We start from the raw sequence: 21,276 nt of genomic DNA on the forward strand, positions 1-21,276 counted from the left end.
CGGTAAAATTTCAGTAGTTTCATTTTGGACGACAAACTAATATAATGTACACTTTACATCATGTTATTTTTCACTGAAAATTTACTTAATAAATAAACAAAAAGGAAATCACTTCTAAATAGAACTTTTTATGTGGTTAAAAAAATAAGTAACATAAAATTTACCATCTTAACCATTTTTAAGTGTACCATTCATTAAGTATATTCACATTGTTGTGAAGCATCTCCAGAACTTTTTCATTTAGTAAATTTGAAACTCTATACACATTAAAAAGCAAATGTTCAATGGAAAGAACAGCATTCAAATATAGATTCTATAAATACTGAAATGTATGACCTTAAGTTTCTAACTGCTTAGGCCGCAGATTCTTTGTCCATAAAACAGAGTGTAACATCTACCTCATTAGGACTGTAAGATGATGATGAAGTCATTAGTGTAATATCCTGTGTTCCTTAGGTCATTCAAATATGTTAATAGTTTATTAAGAAATTAACCCTTTAACATCAACTCTTTATCTTTTTTGATGATCACAGATTTAAAGAGTAATGATTGATATTTTCATGGAGTAGAATTATTGCCTTTAAGTTATCACAACTGTCCATGTGATTGAGAAGCCAAATGAATCTTCGGCAATATCCTATGGAAAAGTATCTTTACTTATGCCAAGTAAGGGAGAAAGATTTCCTGGCTACCTACATAAGCTTCAGGCAAAAATGTGTATCCATTTCAAGTGTTCCAGTAACCATTCCCGCAAAGAACTTTAAAAAATAGAAAGTCAATTACCTTATTCAAATAGAGTTCAATTAATGTGATTTTTTTCAATTTCCAACACATCTACAGAAGAACCACCATCCAAGTTAGAATATATCCTTTTTCCTTCCCTTAAAAACAATGAACCCCTTATCTGGAGATTCCTTGGGAGGGATCATAACCAAAACTTTGCTTCTCTCCTCCCCACATTGGTTCTATGTAACTTGGGAAGGTGATAAGATAAAACCCAAAATGGAATTTTCTTGTATTATAACATTAACTTAAATGGAAAAATGAAAATTTCTATCTTCATTTCAATTATCATGTCACAAGGAAACTTTGCTGTTAACACTGCAATCCACTGGAACATTGGATTTCAAGGCTTTAAAACTGGCTTCAAAAGATGGTCTTTGATTTGACCTATGTCAAATCAAGGCTATCTCTGGTATCATCCACTTATGTGAATTAGAAATTCTTAGGGGCAGTCCTTAAAAAGCTACATCAAAAGTAGAAAAACATAACTCAATCAGAACCATAAAATAAATGTATTTCAGAAACTAAAACATGCAAAAATCAATGATACATGATGTTAAACCATCTGGCTCTTCCATTTTTTTCTTAATTCTTTTTTGTCAGTTTCTAAATAATTCCCCTTTTTCAAAATAAAGTGGTAATCCATGACCCATAGTATGGATAAATGCAACATAAATGTGTATTAAAAATTATTGGTCTTGGGGCTCCTGGGTGGCTCAGGGGGTGGAAGCCTCTGCCTTCGGCTTGGGTCATGATCTCAGGGTCCTGGGATTGAGTCCCACGTCGGGCTCTCTGCTCAGCGGGGAGCCTGCTCCCCCCACCCCCAACCTGCCTCTCTGCCTACTTGTGATCTCTGTCTGTCAAATAAATAAATAAAATCTTTAAAAAAAAATTATTGGTCATTATGGAACAAAGTTATAATTCAGTCTGGAATTCAACACAGGCAATAAATACTGATGCTAATGCACTCAGTAAACTTACTCTGAGTGTCTTGTAAATAATGTTTTTAAGTAAAATACTTTTGCTTCTACATATTCAACTTCCTATCAAAACACTACCAAGATTAAATGGAATCTCTCAAACTGAATTTTTTTAACTAATCTCTACATCATGATCTACCAGAAGAAACAACTTGCTTATTTTTCCTGTTTTGTTGCTTTTTATAAGAACTTCCCTTTTTACAGATACAATAAATTACATATGCAAATAAATAAAAGCAAAACAAGCAATCTGAATGGTGCTTTTTTATATGTGGCATAAAGCTTTTCAGTGCAGTTACTCTGAATGACCCACATAGAAGAAACCCTGGCTACAGGTAAAACTGAGTTTTATGCAGATGCACCTATCGCTAAAATAGAGTATCTTATGCCCTTTCTAGTAAACATTTAAAAAAAAAAAAAAAAAGTCACCCTTCCTTCCCCCTAGTCAGCTATTTTAGTAGCCTGGTAAATTACTAGTAAGTTACCTCTTCTCATTTTAGACATTAGGAAACAGCACATTACAGAAATATTTAACTTCTGCCTTTAAAAAGGTTAAATGAATAATTCTCTCATCTCTGGAATGAAAGAGGTCTTAGAAACTAATTCTAAATTTTGAGACCCTCCAATTTGGATAATTTCAAAAGATTTAAGTTTCAAAAATATCCTGATGAACTTGCTAATATTATAGCTTTCTCTGTCAAGTAAAATAGTATGTCCAGAATCTCCCAAAAACAGGTAAAGGTCTTATTAAGCTTATTTTAATGTCAGTCAACAAAATAAAACACTATCAATCAGCAAGATAAAATACTATCACTCATCAACAGAAAAAAATACATATGAACACCCAACAACCTCAGGATTCCACTGACTGAAAATAACTTGGAAGTCACCCAGAGAAGAGAACTAGTCATATGGTAGTAAACACAGAGGGAAGAGAGACAGCTCCCATGACTTTCAGACATCAGAAAAAATGAGTCTCTCTTAGTCATAGTAAATTATGATTATAGGGATTCCCATCAATACATCAACAGCTGGAAGAGAAGGTCAGAAACCCCTAATTCAGTCACATAATTCATTAAACTTAAAACTGAAGTATTCTCAGTGATAAGCTATATTTCACATAATATGAACTTATTATAATATACCTAAAATGGACTATTTTATTTAAAATCAAAAAAGTTCAAGAGTTGTCCTTTATAGTCCTCCAGCTTTGCTGATGGATCTTACCTGTTTGGAAATCTAAGAAATTATTAACCCTAGATTTTACTGATTCCTTTCCTCTTTCTACATAACTCACCTTGATCCGACCAAATGTCACAATTAGACAGCCTTTGCCAGTAGGAATGTAACTTAGGAAACTGAACCATCTCCTAAAACCTGTGACAGTGGCTATTTTTGTCAGAATAGGGCCTTGAATACTAAATAGTACTTACTTAAACTAGTTAAGTTTCCACAGATTTAAAAAGATATGAAATTATTCTCTGTTAACTACAGACCATTAGAAATGTGTACATTGCATTTATATACCTATTCATTTAGAGTAAATGGATAAAAGGATGATATTTTCTGATTAGAATTATACTTTATTTTGGCTAAAGCTACTTAACTGAGTTGGTAGATAACATGGAAAGGCAACATCCATCTGTAACTGTTTCTTTACCTTTTAATTTCTTCAACACACATAAAAAGATCAATGTTTAATTTGTGTATTATTTCCATATTAACAGAAAAAAATGTGGTAAAATAGACAACATAGCAAAGTATCTCAAAGCAATCTTTATTAAAAGCCTGATTAACCTAAAATAAGAGATTTAACTTCATTTTTGTTTAGTTTAATGCAATTATCTCCCTCCCTCAACTGTAATCTAAACGACAGCAGGCTACTATACAAAATAAGTAACTATTACACATTTCAAAGGACAAGCAAAACACATAAGAAGTATATCCAAACATAAATTCTTATTATATACCATATAGACAGCCAACTAGCAAAGGTAAGTGGACTTATTACAAAGCCCCATGAATTTAAGTAATTTTTCTCTATTTAATAAGCATTTTTTTAAAGATTTTATTTATTTATTTGACAGACAGAGATTACAAGTAGGCAGAGAGGCAGTCAGAGAGAGGAGGAAGCAGGCTCCCGGCTGAGCAGAGAGCCGGATGTGGGGCTGGATCCCAGTGTCCTGGGATCGTGACCCAAGCTGAAGGCAGAGGCTTTAACCCACTGAGCCACCCAGGCCCCCTTTAATACATTTATGAAGAAAACAGTTGAAGATGGTATGCTACACTCGTATTTTTTAAGATTTTATTTATTTATTTGAAAGAGAGAGAATGAGAGAGACAGCATGAGACGGGGTAGGGTCAGAGGGAGAAGCAGACTCCCCGCTGAGCAGGGAGCCCAATGTGGGACTCAATCCCAGGACTCCAAGGTCATGACCTGAGCTGAAGGCAGTCGCTTAACCAACTGAGCCACCCAGGCACCAGGGCATGCTACACTCTTATGCCAGGACGATCACTGCCTCTCCAATCAATAACTGGTTATTTTATAATTCATATCAAGACCATTGCCCTTACTAGCAGTTTTTTCAAATAAATGCCGTTTTATTCAGGTTCCCACCAGAAAAATCAAAGTGACCTGCATATGCTCTTCATTGTTGATTTTACATGAATGTAAGCATGCTAAAATAATGAAAATTAAAGTACTTAAGCATTTTGCTTAGAACAGCAATTATAAACTTTACTTAACTCATTTCATGCTAGATGTTCCAGATTTTATTAAATACATATTGAAAACACTTATTGTATCTTTTAACCACACAGTAAAAAACCCCACCTTAATACTGTCAGTTACATTTCAAAGTTCTAATAAAATAGTAAATGAGATTTATGTAAAAGGCAATTATGCTAGTAATGATATATTACATAAAACTTATTCAAACTTATACTTAAAGTTTTTTTAATTCAAATATACTTTAAAGTAATTAAGTAATAATATAGAATTAGTATTTTACAAATAATCCACAACATATTTTGCAAGGGTCCCTGTTGACAGTGCAAAAGTGTTACAAATTTTATTATGAACTGTTACACAAAAATAGAACATCAATAATACACCATACTTTCTACCATTTCTGTATGTCCATTTTCTTTCCTCTGAGCTTAAGCTTATCTTGTTACAAATAGCAGAATAAATTTTAAATCCATCCATGCTTTATTACACCTGGGTAAAATGGAATTGACATTTTTTAACATCACAGATGACTTATTTCCTGTTTTCACAATGGGAGAGAGTAAACTCTGTTCATGTCACTTTCCCATTTACAAACCTTACAGTGGGGGCACACAGTGGCTCAGTTAGTTGACCATTTGACTCTTGGTTTCAACCCAGGTCATGATCTCAGAGTTGTGAGATCCCAGGGATCAGGTCCACGCCCAGTGGGAAGTCTCCTTGGGACTCTCTCTTCGTCTCTGTCTGTCCCTTCCCCTATTTGCACGCGCTCTCTCTAAAATAAATAAATAAATCTTTAAAAAACAAACCTTACAGTGAGCCTCAAATAGCCTCAGGATGACTTCAGAATTGTTAGCCTAGCTTTCAGAAACTAGCCTTGGCTTCTCTCTGTCACTTCTACCACCTCTCTGAAATTACCCCTCCCCGAAACACACACACTTACACACACCCCTAAAGTACTACTGAAACTTTGTTTCCAGGAAACCTTTTCACAGGATAACAGAACCAAACAGTGTTCCCCAACTAACACCTCTATGTACACAAAATTACCAAATTAAATTTCTAGATCCTCTTCTATTTAGTCTTCTTTCTGCTTCCTTTCTCAAGTGAGGCTGTTCACATTTGATGTCTCCACCTTCTTGCCTTATATTCAACTCCTCAAAATACTGCATGTTAACTTGGGTCCACTCCACTGAAACTATTCTCCGTCAGTTCACAGAGGACCTCTTATTCTAAAAATTTAAGCCTTCATAGGCCTTCATTTGCAAAAATTCCCTGCCTTGCCCTCTGTGACAGTCACCAATCCTTGTGAGTTTCCCTCATATCTCTCTAGGGTTCCTTTTCAGTCTCAATCTCAAATTCCTCTTCCACTTGGCCCTTAAATATTACCTAAAGTTCCATCTTTGGTCTCTTCACACTTCATTCCCATCTCATGGCTTCAAGTGCTCCATCTCTAGGTCTGAATGGCCTTTCAAACTGAACTCATCATCTTCCTCCTTACATCTCCTATCTGTTCTTCCTCCTGTAGTTCCTCCAAGGCTCATACTGAAATTTCTATCCATAATTACAGCCATCTTAAAAATCCCAATGTTTTCATATTTAAACCACCAAGTCCTATGTATTCTAAATCCTAAGACATCTACTGGACCAAGAGTAAGGTAGAAATGATGTATTATTACCATAGCTTACTTATTACAATAGTTTCCTAACATTGCTGTCTCCTTTACCCCACCCTCTGTGTTACTTCCAGAAGGATTCTTCTAAAATGCACCTCAGCTGTCACTTTTCTGTTTAAAAGTGTTTCTTTCTCAGGTCAAGCTGTCATTCAAGGTCATTCTTGAAACAGTTCCTGTTTAACTTGCCAGACGTATCTGGCGACACATTCTCTACCTAACCTATAGCACATCCAGTCATACCAACTTTCTTATAGTCCACCAAATACAGCATTCTCCTTAGTACTTTCCTGTTTCTGAACATGTTTCTCTCTCTCCCTAGAATACTCTTTACTTTCTGCTCCCCTCCAACCCAAATTTGGCTAATGCTTATGTCTTATTTAATAAACATCCTCTTAGAAATATCTCCTGGAGGTGCCTGGGTGGCTCAGTCGGTTAAACATCTGCCTTCAGCTCAGGTCATGATCCCAGGGTCCTGGGATGGAGCCCCCACATCTGCTTTTCCCTCTCCCTCTGCCCCTCCTCCCTGCTTGTGCTCTCTCTCTCTCTCTCTCTCTGTCAAATAAATAAATGAAATCTTTTAAAAAAAGAAAAAAGAAAAAAGAAATATCTCCTGGAAATATCATAGCCCTCTGCTGGATTCATGCCCTTTTGCAGAACTCCCATGTACCTTCTATTCCCATTATAGTGCTTGTTACTCAGTAAGGTAATTACTGATAGTGAGTTCCCCCAAGTGCTCGCTTCAGTTGCACATATACTTAAAAAAAAAAAAAAAAAAAAAAAAAAAGGACCTATAGTAAGTCCCCAGTGGATAGTGAACTCCTGGTGGGCAGAGAGTGCATTGTTATTCAGATCTTACTAAAGAGGGCTCAATGCAGTCTAACAGAGAGAGAAAGAGGTGGTTAACACTTTTTTAAATGAACAAAGGAAGGGGGAGACGGCAGAAAGCTGAAGGAATATTACCCCCACCTCTTAAAATGTATACAAATTTATACTATCACTAAATAGTTACGTGAGTTTTAAAAACTAATTTTAAATGCTATTTTGACAAAACCCAACTTTTTAAAAAGTTTCATTTCCAAAGGTCATTCTATACAAAATAAAAAACAAACACAGGAATAACTGCTTCAAATGTATAAAAAATTAAAACTTGAACACTGTCCTGGATATTCTTCATTGGTCCTGTTGGCTGTGACCTGAGAGGCTGATCTCTAAAGGGGGTGTATTATCTCCTCTCCCTTGCCCTCTGGCTCCCATTAGGCTCTGTGGAAAGGAGGCATCAGTTGATCAGAGGGCAGGAAAAGAGGGAAGATCTCTTTGCCAGGCCTCTAGCCTCTGTTTACAATGGGTTTGACGGTGGCTGTGGTCCTCTTGGTAAAGTCACAGAACAGGTGAGTAGCCTTTCTGCCCTGACCATAGCACTTACCAAATTCTGGTAACTTCTCTGTCCCTGTTCCCCTTCAGAACTAAGGGAGTTGGGGTGGGGGGTGGTAACTCTTTCCTTGTTGCTAATTCCTGGGTGTCCCTCTATCCCTAGTTAGTTTTAACCTTAAACTCTCTCCAGTTTTCCTTTTGAAGGAGCTATCCTGCTGGGGATCTGACTAATACAAACACAGCAACATTTGGCATCTAGCAGCATTTTTGCCAGGGCTTGCTATGAGTTCTCTTGCTAATGTTATACCCATCTTACAGAAAAGCATCAGCATCCTTTAATGTTTAGTAAAAACTTGCCTACACCCAAAACTTTTTGGGCCTGAATTTATAAATCCAACTCACTTACATAATTGAGCAAATACCATTCAAATTCAAATAAACTAGTAAGTCATTTCCTCAAATGAATTCCTACCTGAAAACTATTCCCAGTATATACACAAACATATTTGTGTATGTGTGCATGTAAATGTACTTGATAATAAGAAACTTCACTCAGATTTCTCCATTACAGTATTTCTAAATGAAAAAAACAACTGTATCAGTCTCTCAGTTTAATTCGGTGTTTAAAAAAATGCTTATTGAAACACCTTTAATGGCTTCCTAATAATTGCTATTGCTTAAATGCACTGAATAAAATGTAATCATCACATAATTTTAATCCAATTATAAATGACAAATAGTTCATAATGCTGTAAAAAAATTAAACTAAGGAATTGTTTCTACTTTTTCTAATAGTTAGTACTATAGAAATGTACTGTAGTACTAGACTCAGTACGGTTGTACTATTGCTCCTGGAGCACATGGAACTTTCCAGATGCCCTAGTCCAAAAACAAACAGAAAACCAACAGGCCATATGCTGGTTGGAAGAGACTCATAATTAGAGGAGAAAGGTTTTTTTGAGCCATTACATATTTCTCATCTGTTTATTTCTGACTCTAAAATTTACTAAGGAAAGCAACTTAGGTCAGAGTACTTCACCTCTACATACAAAAAGAATGGAGAAACAGCTTTACCTGAAATTATAACCTGAGCTCCTAACTGGCATCTTCCTCTCCAACAAGCATGACATTCAAGCTGTTAAATCTCATACCAGCTATTTTGGAGAATATGGAGCTATTGTGGAACACTTTTGGTAGCTATTTAATTCTGCCCACCTTCCAAGCAGCTGTAAAATGCCTTCCTTAACCTTCTTCCTTCGCACCTCTCTTCTCTATTGCCTCCCACCCCAACTAAAAATGGTGGATACTTGTGACGAGAACAATCCAAGCATTCCCATCCCACTCCCCACCCTCACAACTCCCGTTATTTTTTCCCCATATCAAGCAATGAAACACTCAGGCAAAATGGTTAAGATGGGCAATGAAGTAAGAAACCTGAGTTTGAATCCAGACTATGCAACTTACTATATGGCCTTGGACAAAGTATGTAACTTCAGCGAAACTCACTCACCCCCTGTGTAAAATAAGGGTTATATCTACTTTATGAAGTTGCAGAAGAGATTACACAAGAGGAAAAGCCAGACATAAAAAGACAAACACCGCATGGTATCATTCATACACGGTACTTAGAATAGTCAAATTCATGTGACAAAAACAGAGAATGATGGATGCCAGAGACTGGAGGGAAGAGAAAACAGGGAGTTATTTATTGGGTATAAAGTTTCAGTTTGGAGCAATGAAAATGTTCTAGAAATGGACGGTGGTGATGGTTGGATAACAATGTGAATGTACTGAATGCCATTAAAATGTACACCTAAAAATGGTTAAAATGGTAAATTTTATGTTATATATGTTATCATGATTTAAAAAAAAACAAGGTAAGAATAGTCTATCAGTAATCCATATCAAAGGACTTTTCCCTTCCTTATTAGAATGAGGTATATGGAAGGGGGAAAAAAAAACCTTTCCTTTCCTTATTGTTACTCCAGCTCTGCAAATTGAATCTAACTGGCAAAGGCATAGAGAAGAGTGTGTTGATCAAAGAGCCCAAACCTTCACAAATTAGAAATTCAAACTACCCTAAATCCCAAACCAATTAACTTATGTAACAAAAACATAAAGATTTCAAACAAATATCAGGTTTTATTTATAATGTAGCTATTTTTGGAGTTGTATTTGTGTAAGATTGAATAAGATTGTGTTTAAGTGAGGCACTTAGGTGGCTCAGGTGGTTGAATGGCCAACTCCTGATTTTGGCTGGGTTCATGATCTCGGGGACCCGGGACAGAACCCCACATGTAGCTCTGCACCCAGTGGGCAGTCTGATGGAGGTTTCTCTCTCTCCCTCTGTCCCTCCCCCTGCTCAGGTGTTCTCTCTAAAATAAGCAAATCTTTTTTTTTTTTTTTTTTAGATTTTTTTTATTTATTTATTTGACAGAGAGAGATCACAAGTAGACGGAGAGGCAGGCAGAGAGAGAGAGAGAGGGAAGCAGGCTCCCCGCTGAGCAGAGAGCCCGACGCGGGACTCGATCCCAGGACCCTGAGATCATGACCTGAGCCGAAGGCAGCGGCTTAACCCACTGAGCCACCCAGGCGCCCCATAAAATAAGCAAATCTTTAAAGGAGAAAAAAAGATTTTGTTTAACCGACACTACAACAATATTTTTCACTTAACCAGTATTGACATAAACTTTAAACTATTATGTAATCCATGATTCTCTGCTGAATCAAATCCATACATAAACCTTCGTGAAATATATATGAACCTCTCATTTTATTTACTTATTTATTTTTTAGAGAGGTAGAATGGGAGTGAGGAGGAGAAAGAATCTTAAGCAGGCTCCATGCCTCTCATTTTAAAAGAGGCAGCTATGGAATAATGAAACACTGACCTTAGCACCAAAAAAAATCTAAATACAGCTCAATTTTGCCACATATTAACTCTATTACCCTACCTAGGTAAGTCAATTTCTACCTATAAATCTCAATAGCCAATGACAATTACCACCTATCTCCCAAAATTATTGTGAGATTTAAATAATACAAGGTATATTAAAATACCTTGAAACTATAAAGTCTAATTCTGTTTATATTGTTAAATTTTTTGAAATACAATGAAAAGGAAATTGTCCTATCCAAAATTCATATTAAAAATATATATGCAGGGAGCCTGGATGGCTCAGTCAGTTAAGTGATGGACTCTTGATTTCAGCTCAGGTCATTATCTCAGGGTCCTGGGATCAAGCCCCGAATGGGGCTCCCTGCTCAGTGGGAGCCTGCTTTTTCTTCTGCCTGCTTCTCCCTCTGCCTGCCACTCCCCCTGCTTGTGCTCAGAAGTGTGTGTGCTCTCTCCCTCTCTGTCAAATAAATAAAAATCTTTAAAAAAATAAAAAATAGAAATAAAAACATATATTTAAAAATACACACACATTTCTTTTTTAAGATTTTATTTATTTATTTGACAGACAGAGAGCACAAGTAGGCAGAGAGGCAGACAGAGAGAGGGGGGGAAGCAGGCTCCCTGCTGAGCAGAGAGCCCAATGTGAGGCTTGATCCCAGGACCCTGGGATCATGACCTGAGCCGAAGGCAGAGGCTTAACCCACTGAGCCACCCAGGCATCCCTACACACACATTTCTGAGTAATACAACTAGGTAATCTCCTACAGTCCTAAAATTCACAAAATGACCACTAAACGCCCCTCTTATAGAAAACTCTTCTTTAGAAATTACATAATAATCCTGGTACCAAATATGAGAATATTGAGGAGAAAAATAAACTAGATGTAGTGACATTGTATTGCAATATATTTATAAGCTCTTTATAAATTAAATCCTTAATTCTTTTATTCCACAGATATCTAATCAGAATTCTAAGCACTGTGCTAACCAGTGAGAATACATTTGAAAAGATGACACCATGATTCTTGTCCTCAGGGAGATTCCAATCTAGATAAAACACTAAACAGAACATTACACAAATAATTCATTAATTTATAATGGATGTGAAAAGGAAAAGGAGAGGTTGCAATGAGTGCACAGATTAAGGGGGTCTAACCAACCTGGGAAATTTACAAGAAATAATTATACCAGTTGTACCACCCTTTGTCAATACAATAGGTTTTAAGGGTTCAATAGATCTTAGCTATTTCTATCAATGTTATTATAAAAGCCATATGCTCCACTGTCATTATTAGAACAAGTACATCCCTGGGGTTCAGGAAATAAGACAGTCAATCTTATTACCTAGGAAACCCCAGATAAACTAGACCCACTGCTCAATTCCTCAGTAAAAATACAAAACAAAAGAAACAAACAAACAAAAAACAGGCTCCAGGGAACATAGGTTCTTACCCCAATTTGACTCATACTTTATATATCCTTGAGTAATTATGTTGATGCTTACAGGTTTCCTCAATTATAGTGGAGAACTGTCTGAAATGCTCTAACCCCAAGTATTTCATGACTTATTCTTTGAATATTACTCAGTATTCTGCTTAAATGTCTCCTTTCCAAGAACCTTTCCCTGACCAACCAGTCTAATGTAGCCTCCCAGTCATTCTCTATATTACACTACTCCACTATAATTTTTTAGCACTTATGACTATCTGAAATTGCCTACTGTATTTATTTACTTTGTTTATTGTTATGATTTTCCTTCAGCTTGAAAGTAAGTCCCATGAAAGGAGGGGACTCACTGTACTCTCTCTGTATCTTTACAATACATCTTCCTTACCAAAGATCTCCAGTTTTGCTTAGGCAGCTCAGGTACAAGGGAGCAAGGTTTCCAATCCAGAGGATGAAGATGACTGACTTAGGCCAATTATAGTAATCCCATTACCTTTGCCAGTAAGTGGTTTAGGGTAGGGAATTTTACAATTCTCTTCAATAAGGCATAAGAAGATAACTGCTAAGCAACTTCAAGAAGAGGTTTTCCTCCCTGATTAATGAGACCCAAAAAGGAAAAGCCTTGTCTTTCCTCCTTCCTTTGACTTGGTCTTATGAGGTAGTGATACTGGGAAAATGGTATGTTGATAAGAGGGAAACCATGAGGACTGGCAAAGAAACTGAGCCTGAACCCTGATATTCTTGAGTCACTCAATCAACTCTGAAACTACCTCTTCCAGACATATGTGAGATTTATTTTTAAACTCTGATCAATTAAACTATTTTCTATCTCCTGTCTTAATACCTGCCACCAAAAGCATGATAAACTCTTAAGCCTCTGTTTCTTCTATTAACATTAACAGAAAATAGCACCTAACAGTTTAGTGAATTCTTTTTTTTAAGATTTTATTTATTTATTAGAGAGAGAGAGAGAGAGAGAGCAAGCATGAGCACAGGCAGACAGAGTGGTAGGCAGAGGCAGATGGAGAAGCAAGCTCCCCGCTGAGCAAGGAGCCCGATGTGGGACTCGATCCCAGGACGCTGGGATCATGACCTGAGCCGAAGGCAGCCGCTTAACCAACTGAGCCACCCAGGCGTCCCAGTTTAGTGAATTCTTAAAAGGATTAAATGAGACAATGCAAGTAATGGGTCAAATACAAACAAAATATTTAAGTGATAGCACTGCTGTTTTGTTAATATTAAAGAATAAGCTTTCTATGACAAAACTCCACAAGCTCTTTATGAAATACTTAGGACTTTCTTATTTTTCAGAAAACATTTATTTTAATCCTATTAAATGTAATCATTTTAATAGAGTAATTCATTTACCTAGCTTTCTTCTATCAGTAAAGTAGCTGTATTTCTTTCTCAAGTTTGAAGTAGGTAAATAAAAGGAACATCAAGCCAAATATCAGATCACTAAAGAAAAATAACCATATCAATTTCAGGCAAGAGCCTATTCTTGGCATCAACTCCTCTCTTAGCTTACACGTACAGAGCCACATGTAAATTTTCATCTACTATTCTTACCTTCACAAGCATTTCATCAGTATTTTAATATGGCTTAGATTATATTCTGAATAATTCAACTATATTAGTTATTAAAACTATGCTGGGGGGCACCTGGGTGGTTCAGTCGTTAACCATCTGCCTTTGGCTCTGGTCATGATCTCAGGGTCCTGAGACCTAGCCCCGCATCAGGCTCCCTGCTCAGCAGGAAGACTGGTTCTTCCTCTCCCACTTCTCCTGCTTGCATTCCCTCTCTCATTGTCAGTCTCTCTCTGTCAAATAAATAAATAAAATATTTTTAAAATAAGTAAAACTATACCATACCTACAATTACAAAAAAAAACAACTTTCAAAATAGGAAAAAAAAGTAATGTTACACGTTAGTCTCTACAATTTTTTCTGTGAACTATTTGTATGATATGCCATGAAGTAAAATTAATGCAGAAGATCAAAAATAGGAGATAGCAGGGTCATCGGTTCAAGCTTACTCTAGCTGAATTGTGATTTGAAATGTTACAGTGGTTCATTACTGCTGGAAAGATGTTTAGGGTCCTCCATGAAATAAAATCATCAAAATTCCTAAAATAAAACGTCAGAGTAGTTTCATCATTACTAAAAAGTGTGACACCGACTTAAGTCTCTCTTTTGAAGATGAACAAGAAATGAATTTAATTCTTCCATTGCACCGAACTGTCCAGGCTCTTTTGAGTCCAGATAAATTTTTAGTTCTGTCAATATTACAGTAACTTTATTAGCTCCACTTTTCAAAAATCTTTATTAACCTACTCTGACAAAAACTACCAGTTACCCATTATGACCAAACAGAAATTCGGACAGGGCTAGCTAGAGGGCTATTAAAAGTCACCGGGAAAAACTCTATTATTCCCTGGGTGGACCATTTCTCCATCTGTTTTTCAATCTCCTCACACAATGAATAAGAATATACAGTTTGGGAAGGTAAGAATAACATCTATATTCCTCTAGTATTACTAAAAACAAATAGGACACAAATTTTGGTGGACCACTCTTCAGATCATTTTTGGTGGAATACATGGTTTTGGTATAATAGTCAAATAATTCACAGTCTTAGTCATATTAAGTCATATATATATATATATATATATATATATATTAACAAAACCTTACATGAATAGATGCTAAATATGTAAAATACATACAAATCAGATAAGCAAAGTTTAAAATCTATATATAAACTTTTTATTCTAAACTCTCTTCAGATATTAACAAATATATCTTATTCTATTACTCCATTGCTATTTTAAGTCCTTCCCCAAGGAAACAGTAAGTTATTAATAAAATTAATATTTTAGCACATTTACAGAGAGGCTCACATATTACAAATCAACAATACATCACCAGCATGCAAATGTTTCGTATCATTCCCATACCAATGTCAAAGCAATAATGTAGACACAACAGTAGAGGATATCTCCATGTATTCCAAAATAAAATTATAATTATCTTCAATATATATTTGTAAGCTATATAGTCTAGGAAGTACTATCATGTTTTCTAAATCCAATACATTAAACCTCAATTCTATGCCCCAAAATGTAACAGTTGTGATCTCTATAGAAAAAGATTCTAAATTCAAAATTATTTTTTCCCAAATTTTACTTTTAACTCTCAACTGTAAGGTTGAAGTGTCAATAAACTGCAATGTATGTATCATTTCAACCCCTGCCCACAGTCTATGTTTTAACTGTAAAACAAAATTATTCTATTTCCTAGTAATAATTGAAGATGTGAGATACATTTGGTTTTCATCCCAATTTGGTTTTATATGGCAAACTGCCTCTGAAGTGTGGGAATAAACCTTTCATTCTTCTCTTTCACAGCACTGAAAAAATACATTACAATACTAAAACTATTTCTAAGAGCCAAAAAAAAATCTCTGGATAAACAATACTAAAATTTAACTCTCGACATCCTACATATTTTTTTCTCTAGGTTTGTTCCTTCAAAAAAGGTGGTTTTTAGATTCTTCTACAATGGAAAAGAGATCAATCAATAGAAAAACTCTCACAGCTAAGATGACATGTTAGATACAAGTTATTTAGTATTTTGGAGTAAACATCCTGGGGATTGGGAAGGGCAGAGTCAATTTAATATAGAAAATGTCATTCCCAAAAAAGTATTCCTTCACTAGTATTAGAAATCTTGATTTAACTATTAAATGCCCATCAGACAAATTTCTGAAGAGATGTGCATTACTTCACTTACTTGTCTTAACTTTATTTCCTTCAGAAAGGAAGGAAGAAAAAGAAGTTTACAGGTTTTTTTTTAGGGGAGTGACAATAATAAAAAAGGGGGGAATAAGGTGATGCTGGCAGATATTAATCCCTACAATCCCTATGCCACAGACATGGCATAGTATTTATATTGTGTATTTAAATTGTGCATTAGACCTAGCCACTTAAAAATGAACATATGGTATTTGTTCCTTGGTATATCCAACTAAAAGATTCATAACTGAAAAACCAAAGTTACTTTTCAGAGCCCCAGGTTAGATGCACAGTTTGATTTCTGTGGTTTCTCACAAGTTTACTTAATATGATGTCACTGTTTGGTAGGTGTACCTTATGTTTAACTTTGCTTTAAAGAAGATTTACCTTTCTGTGCTATGACATAATTTTAAAAGAGGCAGTTAGTTTAATAAGAATACTATCACCACTCATGTATTTACAGGTGCCAGTTAAGTCTTTCTGTGGCAATGTGGGGTACAATATGGCTTAAAGTTAAGCAATGTTTCTTAGAATAATTTTCCACAGCTACCATGCCTATATAATTTCAAAATTTAAGCAGTCAAACAAAATTCCTGGAAGGAAAAATTGGAAGAAACAAGCATTCTCCATTATTTTAGGCTTCCAACTTCCACTCCTAAAATTTCTATGCCTTGCTCACACCACACACAAATCGACAGTCTGTCAAAATGGTACACCAGGGGCTAAGAATTCATATGTGATCAAATCCTTAAAGTCTGTTTTATCTGTTTATGTAATACCATTCCCTAAAACTATAGCACCCTACCCTAGATCAGGAAGGCAATCTGGTATACCGAAAAAATATATCTTTCAGCTTTAACCACAGGTTCTAAAGGTAGAGTAATCTTTACTGGAAACCCAGCTCGTAAGGTGTCCCTGGGCGAATTACTTAACTAGTCTGAGAGTTTTAGTTTTCTTATCTCTTTAACAGAGAAAAAAAATTACTATGTTGCAGAATCGCTGGGAAAATTAAAGAAAAAACACATGATGCCAGAACACAGGGGCTGGCATGTAGAATGACAAATAACAATTACTGTTTTGTTGTCATTGGCTATTTTTTAAATACAACGAAGCTAGAGAATGTGGAACTCAAATTTCCAAATTCCTTATTTTGTAGGTAATTGAAAAAAAAACTTTTTCCACCCTGAAAAAAAAAATCCCTTTGGATCTAACATCTTCATTTTTTCAACAGTATTTATTTGGCATTTTCAACATTTGAAGGCACTATCCTTAAGGTTAGGGATACCTCAGAGAAGAAATTAGAAATAACATTCCTTGCCCTCAAAAAACTTACATTTTAGAGGAAGCTAGACATTAAACAAGCAATTATATAGTTACTTAATTACAATTGTGATCAGTGTTACCAGGAAAACCTGCTAAAGGGGGAAATGACCTAGGAGGATCAGAATTTAAATTTCTATGCGAAGATACCACCTCCCACCAAAGGTTTTCAATCACTTGCTCTATAATTAAAAAAATACAACTCTTTGTATAGACTCGATCCTCTGGTTTTTAAAACAGCAAAACAGGGGTGGCTGGGTGGCTCAGTTGAGTGTCCAACTCCTCATTTCAGTTCAGGTCATGATCTGAGGGTCTTCAGAGAGCCCAGCACTGACTGGGCTCTGTGCTGGGTGTGAAGCCTACTTTAAGTTCTCCCTCTCTCTCTCTCTCCCTCTTCCTATGCTCCTCCTCTTCCTACCATCTCTCTTAAAAAAAAAAAAAAAAAAAAAATTAAAACAACAAAATAAGCAATTAACTTGACTTTGGACATTTTTATGCTCAGAACTGTACACTAAAACTTTAGCTACTATATAAAACCTACAAATTAATTTCAAATATTCCATACAGTAAGCTATTAATGAAAGAGAAAGCAAAGATAATAATATAGGTAAGCACTCGTCAGCTCTCCACCATGAACTCATTAGAAGACACATTTCCTGGTAGAGTATAAAGCCAGTATTTTCATATGTATGCCATTATTCATAACTCATTTTTTCAGAAAGTTTTTATTAAAATAAAATAAATATGTACATATTTATTACTGAAAAAGAAGTTATTTCTGTGGTTTTTAAGATCAGAACAATTCTAACTTTCTTACTAAAGGAAAATTCTTTTTTTGCTCAGGTACCTTTTAAAATATGACACCTTAATTTTTTTTTTTTTTTTTTTTAAATCTGGTAACATCCACTTTAAGGACAACTTCAAGATCCCTATCTTCAGAAGTTAGCACACTGTTGTAGAATAGTGCCATTAAACTCCCAAGTGAATAATAAAGGGGAAACCTGAGAGGTCAAATCAACTCTCCCATCAAAATGAAGCTAAGTTTATTCTATAAAATAGAATCTACCTCAAACAACATTCACCCAGAAATTAATGCAACAACAATTAATCCAGAACAATGACTGTCAATTCCCCAAAAGTGCCTCTTCATCTATATTTAGTTCATAAGGCAAACTAGTCCAGGATTCCTGCTGCCAATTATAATGAATGGAAGAAATATATTTGAATCAAATAGCACCATCTAGCAGAACCTTCACCACTTTACTTTCAACAGTAGATATTACTTGGCGTTCAGTTTGGTAGACTGGACAGCAAAAGTGGCAATTATCTGTTTTCATGACAGAATCACAAAATTAGGCTAGAAAGAACCAGAGACACATCACATTCTCATTATTATCTCAGAGAATTAAAAAAAATTTTTTTTTAAGGAAGTTATCAGGATACAGATTAGAGTCAACATTCCTGGAGTCTAACTAAAATCCAAAATTACTTTGATTTTCAAATTCAACCATCCCCAAATGCCTCAACACATTTCAATTCCTTCACGCTCAGTAATATGAAATCCCAATACTGTGTAATCATTAAAACATCTTGTTTTTAATCTTATCAGGTATATTATAACCAAATGATTAATGCACATAAATTGGGCTTTTATTTCAAAACTTCAGTTCTAGTAACTTCTGTTTCTTAACCAGACATATTACTGCCTTCTGTATATTTCACGGCACATCAACTAGTTCCTAAATGTAGCTCCTCAGAAAATACCTCTGGAAACAAAACCAAACCAAACCAGCATCTCTCCTTAAATTTTTTGTTTGTTTTGCTCCATCAAGGCCTGCCACCTCTAACTCTTATGGGAATGGTGTGTTGCTGCCAACACGAAGATTAGGAAATGTTCCCATCCCTAGGGCACAAGAAACTTTCAGACTACTAACTGCCTAAAGGAGGGAAAGTCGGTCGTCTGAGTATTTGGTTTTTATTTACACGCCGCTATTTCCAAGCGCAAGGTAACCAAAGTAGCTCTTCAGAGATGCTCTCGGACTTTTCCCCAGCGTGAACCCCCTCGGAAAGGCAGAGCGCATTCAGTGACAAGGATAAGCCTCCCCCTCAAAGTGGAGGTGGTTACTGGGAATCACCGATCTGCTGCACAGAAAAGAGGGGTTCTTCCTCAGTGGTCACAGTCACTATTCGGTCTCATTTTTAGTAACAACCAAATCACCGTTACAAGTACATAAGAATAGCAGCAAACCACCCTACTTCGCAGTGTGCCGTGACAGCAGCATCCCGGGCCGGGAGGGGCTCTTTTCTCGCCTGCCTCCTCCGGGCTCCCACCAGAGTTAACACCTGTATCTCCCCACCTCAACGTTTCTCGCCTTCCGGCAAATCCCTTTTCGGACCACTGCTCCCAGCGCACCCCAGACAACCTTCCTCCCCCCGCCCGGCCGCTGCGGCTCACAGAACTCCCAGCCCGCGCGCCCCGCGACCACCGCCCAGCGGGAGCCGCCCGGCCCGCCGCCCCGGCAGCCGCGGCCCCCCGGCGTTGGGGCGGCGGTAAGTCTGCAAAAAAAAGTTCTCCAGCCGCCAGCGCCGAGTTGGGTCTGCCCGCGAGGCAGAAACACCAGCCTCCTCCAGCAGATCCCGCTTCTCGCCAGCACACTCTTCCTCTCCGGGAACTCGGTCCTTCTTAGACTCCCAAACTTCAGCGGCGCCACTACGGGCGCCGACCACCCCTGATCTGCCAGGCGCTGGGCAGCACCGAAGCCGCGTCTCTTCACCAGCTGAAGAAAGCCCCGACGCCCACCCGGCCCACGCCCGCACACGCCCTCCGCGCCCCGCGCGCGTCTCCGCGCCCCGCGGGGCCCAGCTCGGCCGCTCCGCGCCCGGCTTCCGCCCGCCGCGCGCCCGGCACTGCCGCCCTCACCTCGCCGGGCGATCCCGGCCCCAAGCCCCGGCGCCGGAGCCCCTGGCCGCGGCGCCCCTCTCCCTGCCTGCCCCCGACCCCAGCCCGCCCCTCCAAACACCCACAGTCTTACCGCGAGCCCTCCTCCACGCAGCTGCCCCCCTCCGCCCTCCCCGCGACCCTCGGCAGCTCTCCAGGTCCCCGCAGCCCCGGACCCCAGCTCTAAAGTTACTTTGTTAGGGGGTGAACCCGCGGGTTATTTCCCCCAATCACCCAAACAAGTTTCCATCCTCGGCACCAGCAGCGCCACCGCCCCCCAGCACACCCGCTCCCTCCCGCAGGCAGCCCCCCAAGGCCGCCCGCCGCGCGCGAGCACCTCCTGGGAAATAGCCGCTCCCCGCACCGCACGCCCCCACCTCGTGTACCCCTCCCCCTGCCAGCCCACCCCCGGCTCTCCCCAGGCGGAGAGGGTCTGGGTCTGTGTGTCTCCGAGAGAGTGTGCGAGTGCGTGCGTGTGTGTGCGCGCGTGTGAAGGCGGAGGTGGGTGAGAAGCGGAGACACTTACTTCTCCCGGGCCTGGCTGTCGGACGGGACGGCGCTGCTGTTACTCTTGCCTTTGCCGTACATGCTTGTGCCGAGAGCAGCTCCCACTGTCACGCACCTGTCAACCCATCACAGCCTCCCCGGGAACAGCCCCGTCCCCATGGCGACCCACGCAGCCACCCCCACTATTGGCCGCCCCACGCCAAAGCTCCACCCCCTTCGCCCAGGCAACGCGCGAGACTGACAGGCCTCCCCCTCCCTCCGGCCTTCCGAAGCGCGCGGTGGCTGCTACAGTCTAAGCGGCAGTCTCCTCCCTCCTTCCCTCCCTCCCGGGTTCCCTCCCTCCTTCCCTCTCCGTTCTCCTCCCTCCTCCCGCTCTCTTTCCCCCCTCCCCCCTCCGAAGCCCGGCGCAAGGGGGGAATTAGAAACTGCTCTAGAAGGATTTTAAACAACTGGCTGTTCTCTCAGCCGCCGCCCCTCCCCCCCGCACCGCCCGCGCTCGGCTCCTCACTGGAGAGAAGGCGCCGGGAGGAGGGGAAAGTGCGGCCTGGAGTCGCTGGTAGGAGCCGGCGGAGCTGGAGCTGTGAGGCCCCAGACTTCGGGGCGCCCGCCGGGTACAAAGACAGACCTACGGCCCCAGCCTTCTCCGGAGCCCCCACCGGCCCCCTCTCCGGCTCCTCTCCTGTCTGTGACTCCGCGCCAGTACCCTGAATTGATCTCTGCCGCCTCAGCCCTACTCCCTGGGTGTCGCCCCCACCTCGCCCCCCCCCACGCCCTGCTCCCAGAGGGATGGCTGGCGAGGGACACACGCGCCTTTTCCTCGACCTTCTGTCTGAG

General features: G+C 39.0%; 1 protein-coding gene across 5 annotated transcripts in view; it reads right to left on the bottom strand.

Annotated features, from left to right (window-relative positions):
- LOC111148293 (single stranded DNA binding protein 2) overlaps positions 1–20,538 on the bottom strand; it is a 304,545-nt gene extending 284,007 nt beyond the window's left edge. For 4 of the 5 annotated variants that reach the window (XM_022504779.1, XM_022504777.1, XM_022504778.1 and 1 more), the window contains exon 1: positions 20,462–20,523. In XM_022504779.1, coding sequence (XP_022360487.1) covers positions 20,462–20,523 — 62 coding nt within the window. Of the gene's footprint in view, positions 1–20,461 lie in introns of all 5 variants that reach the window. The other variant, XM_022504780.1, reaches the window with a different exon arrangement.
- Positions 20,539–21,276: the final 738 nt, after the last annotated feature.

Source organism: Enhydra lutris, unplaced genomic scaffold (genome assembly GCF_002288905.1).
Source record: "Enhydra lutris kenyoni isolate GAN:26980312 unplaced genomic scaffold, ASM228890v2 scaffoldscaffold19, whole genome shotgun sequence".
In the NCBI taxonomy this organism is placed as follows: Eukaryota; Metazoa; Chordata; class Mammalia; order Carnivora; family Mustelidae; genus Enhydra; species Enhydra lutris.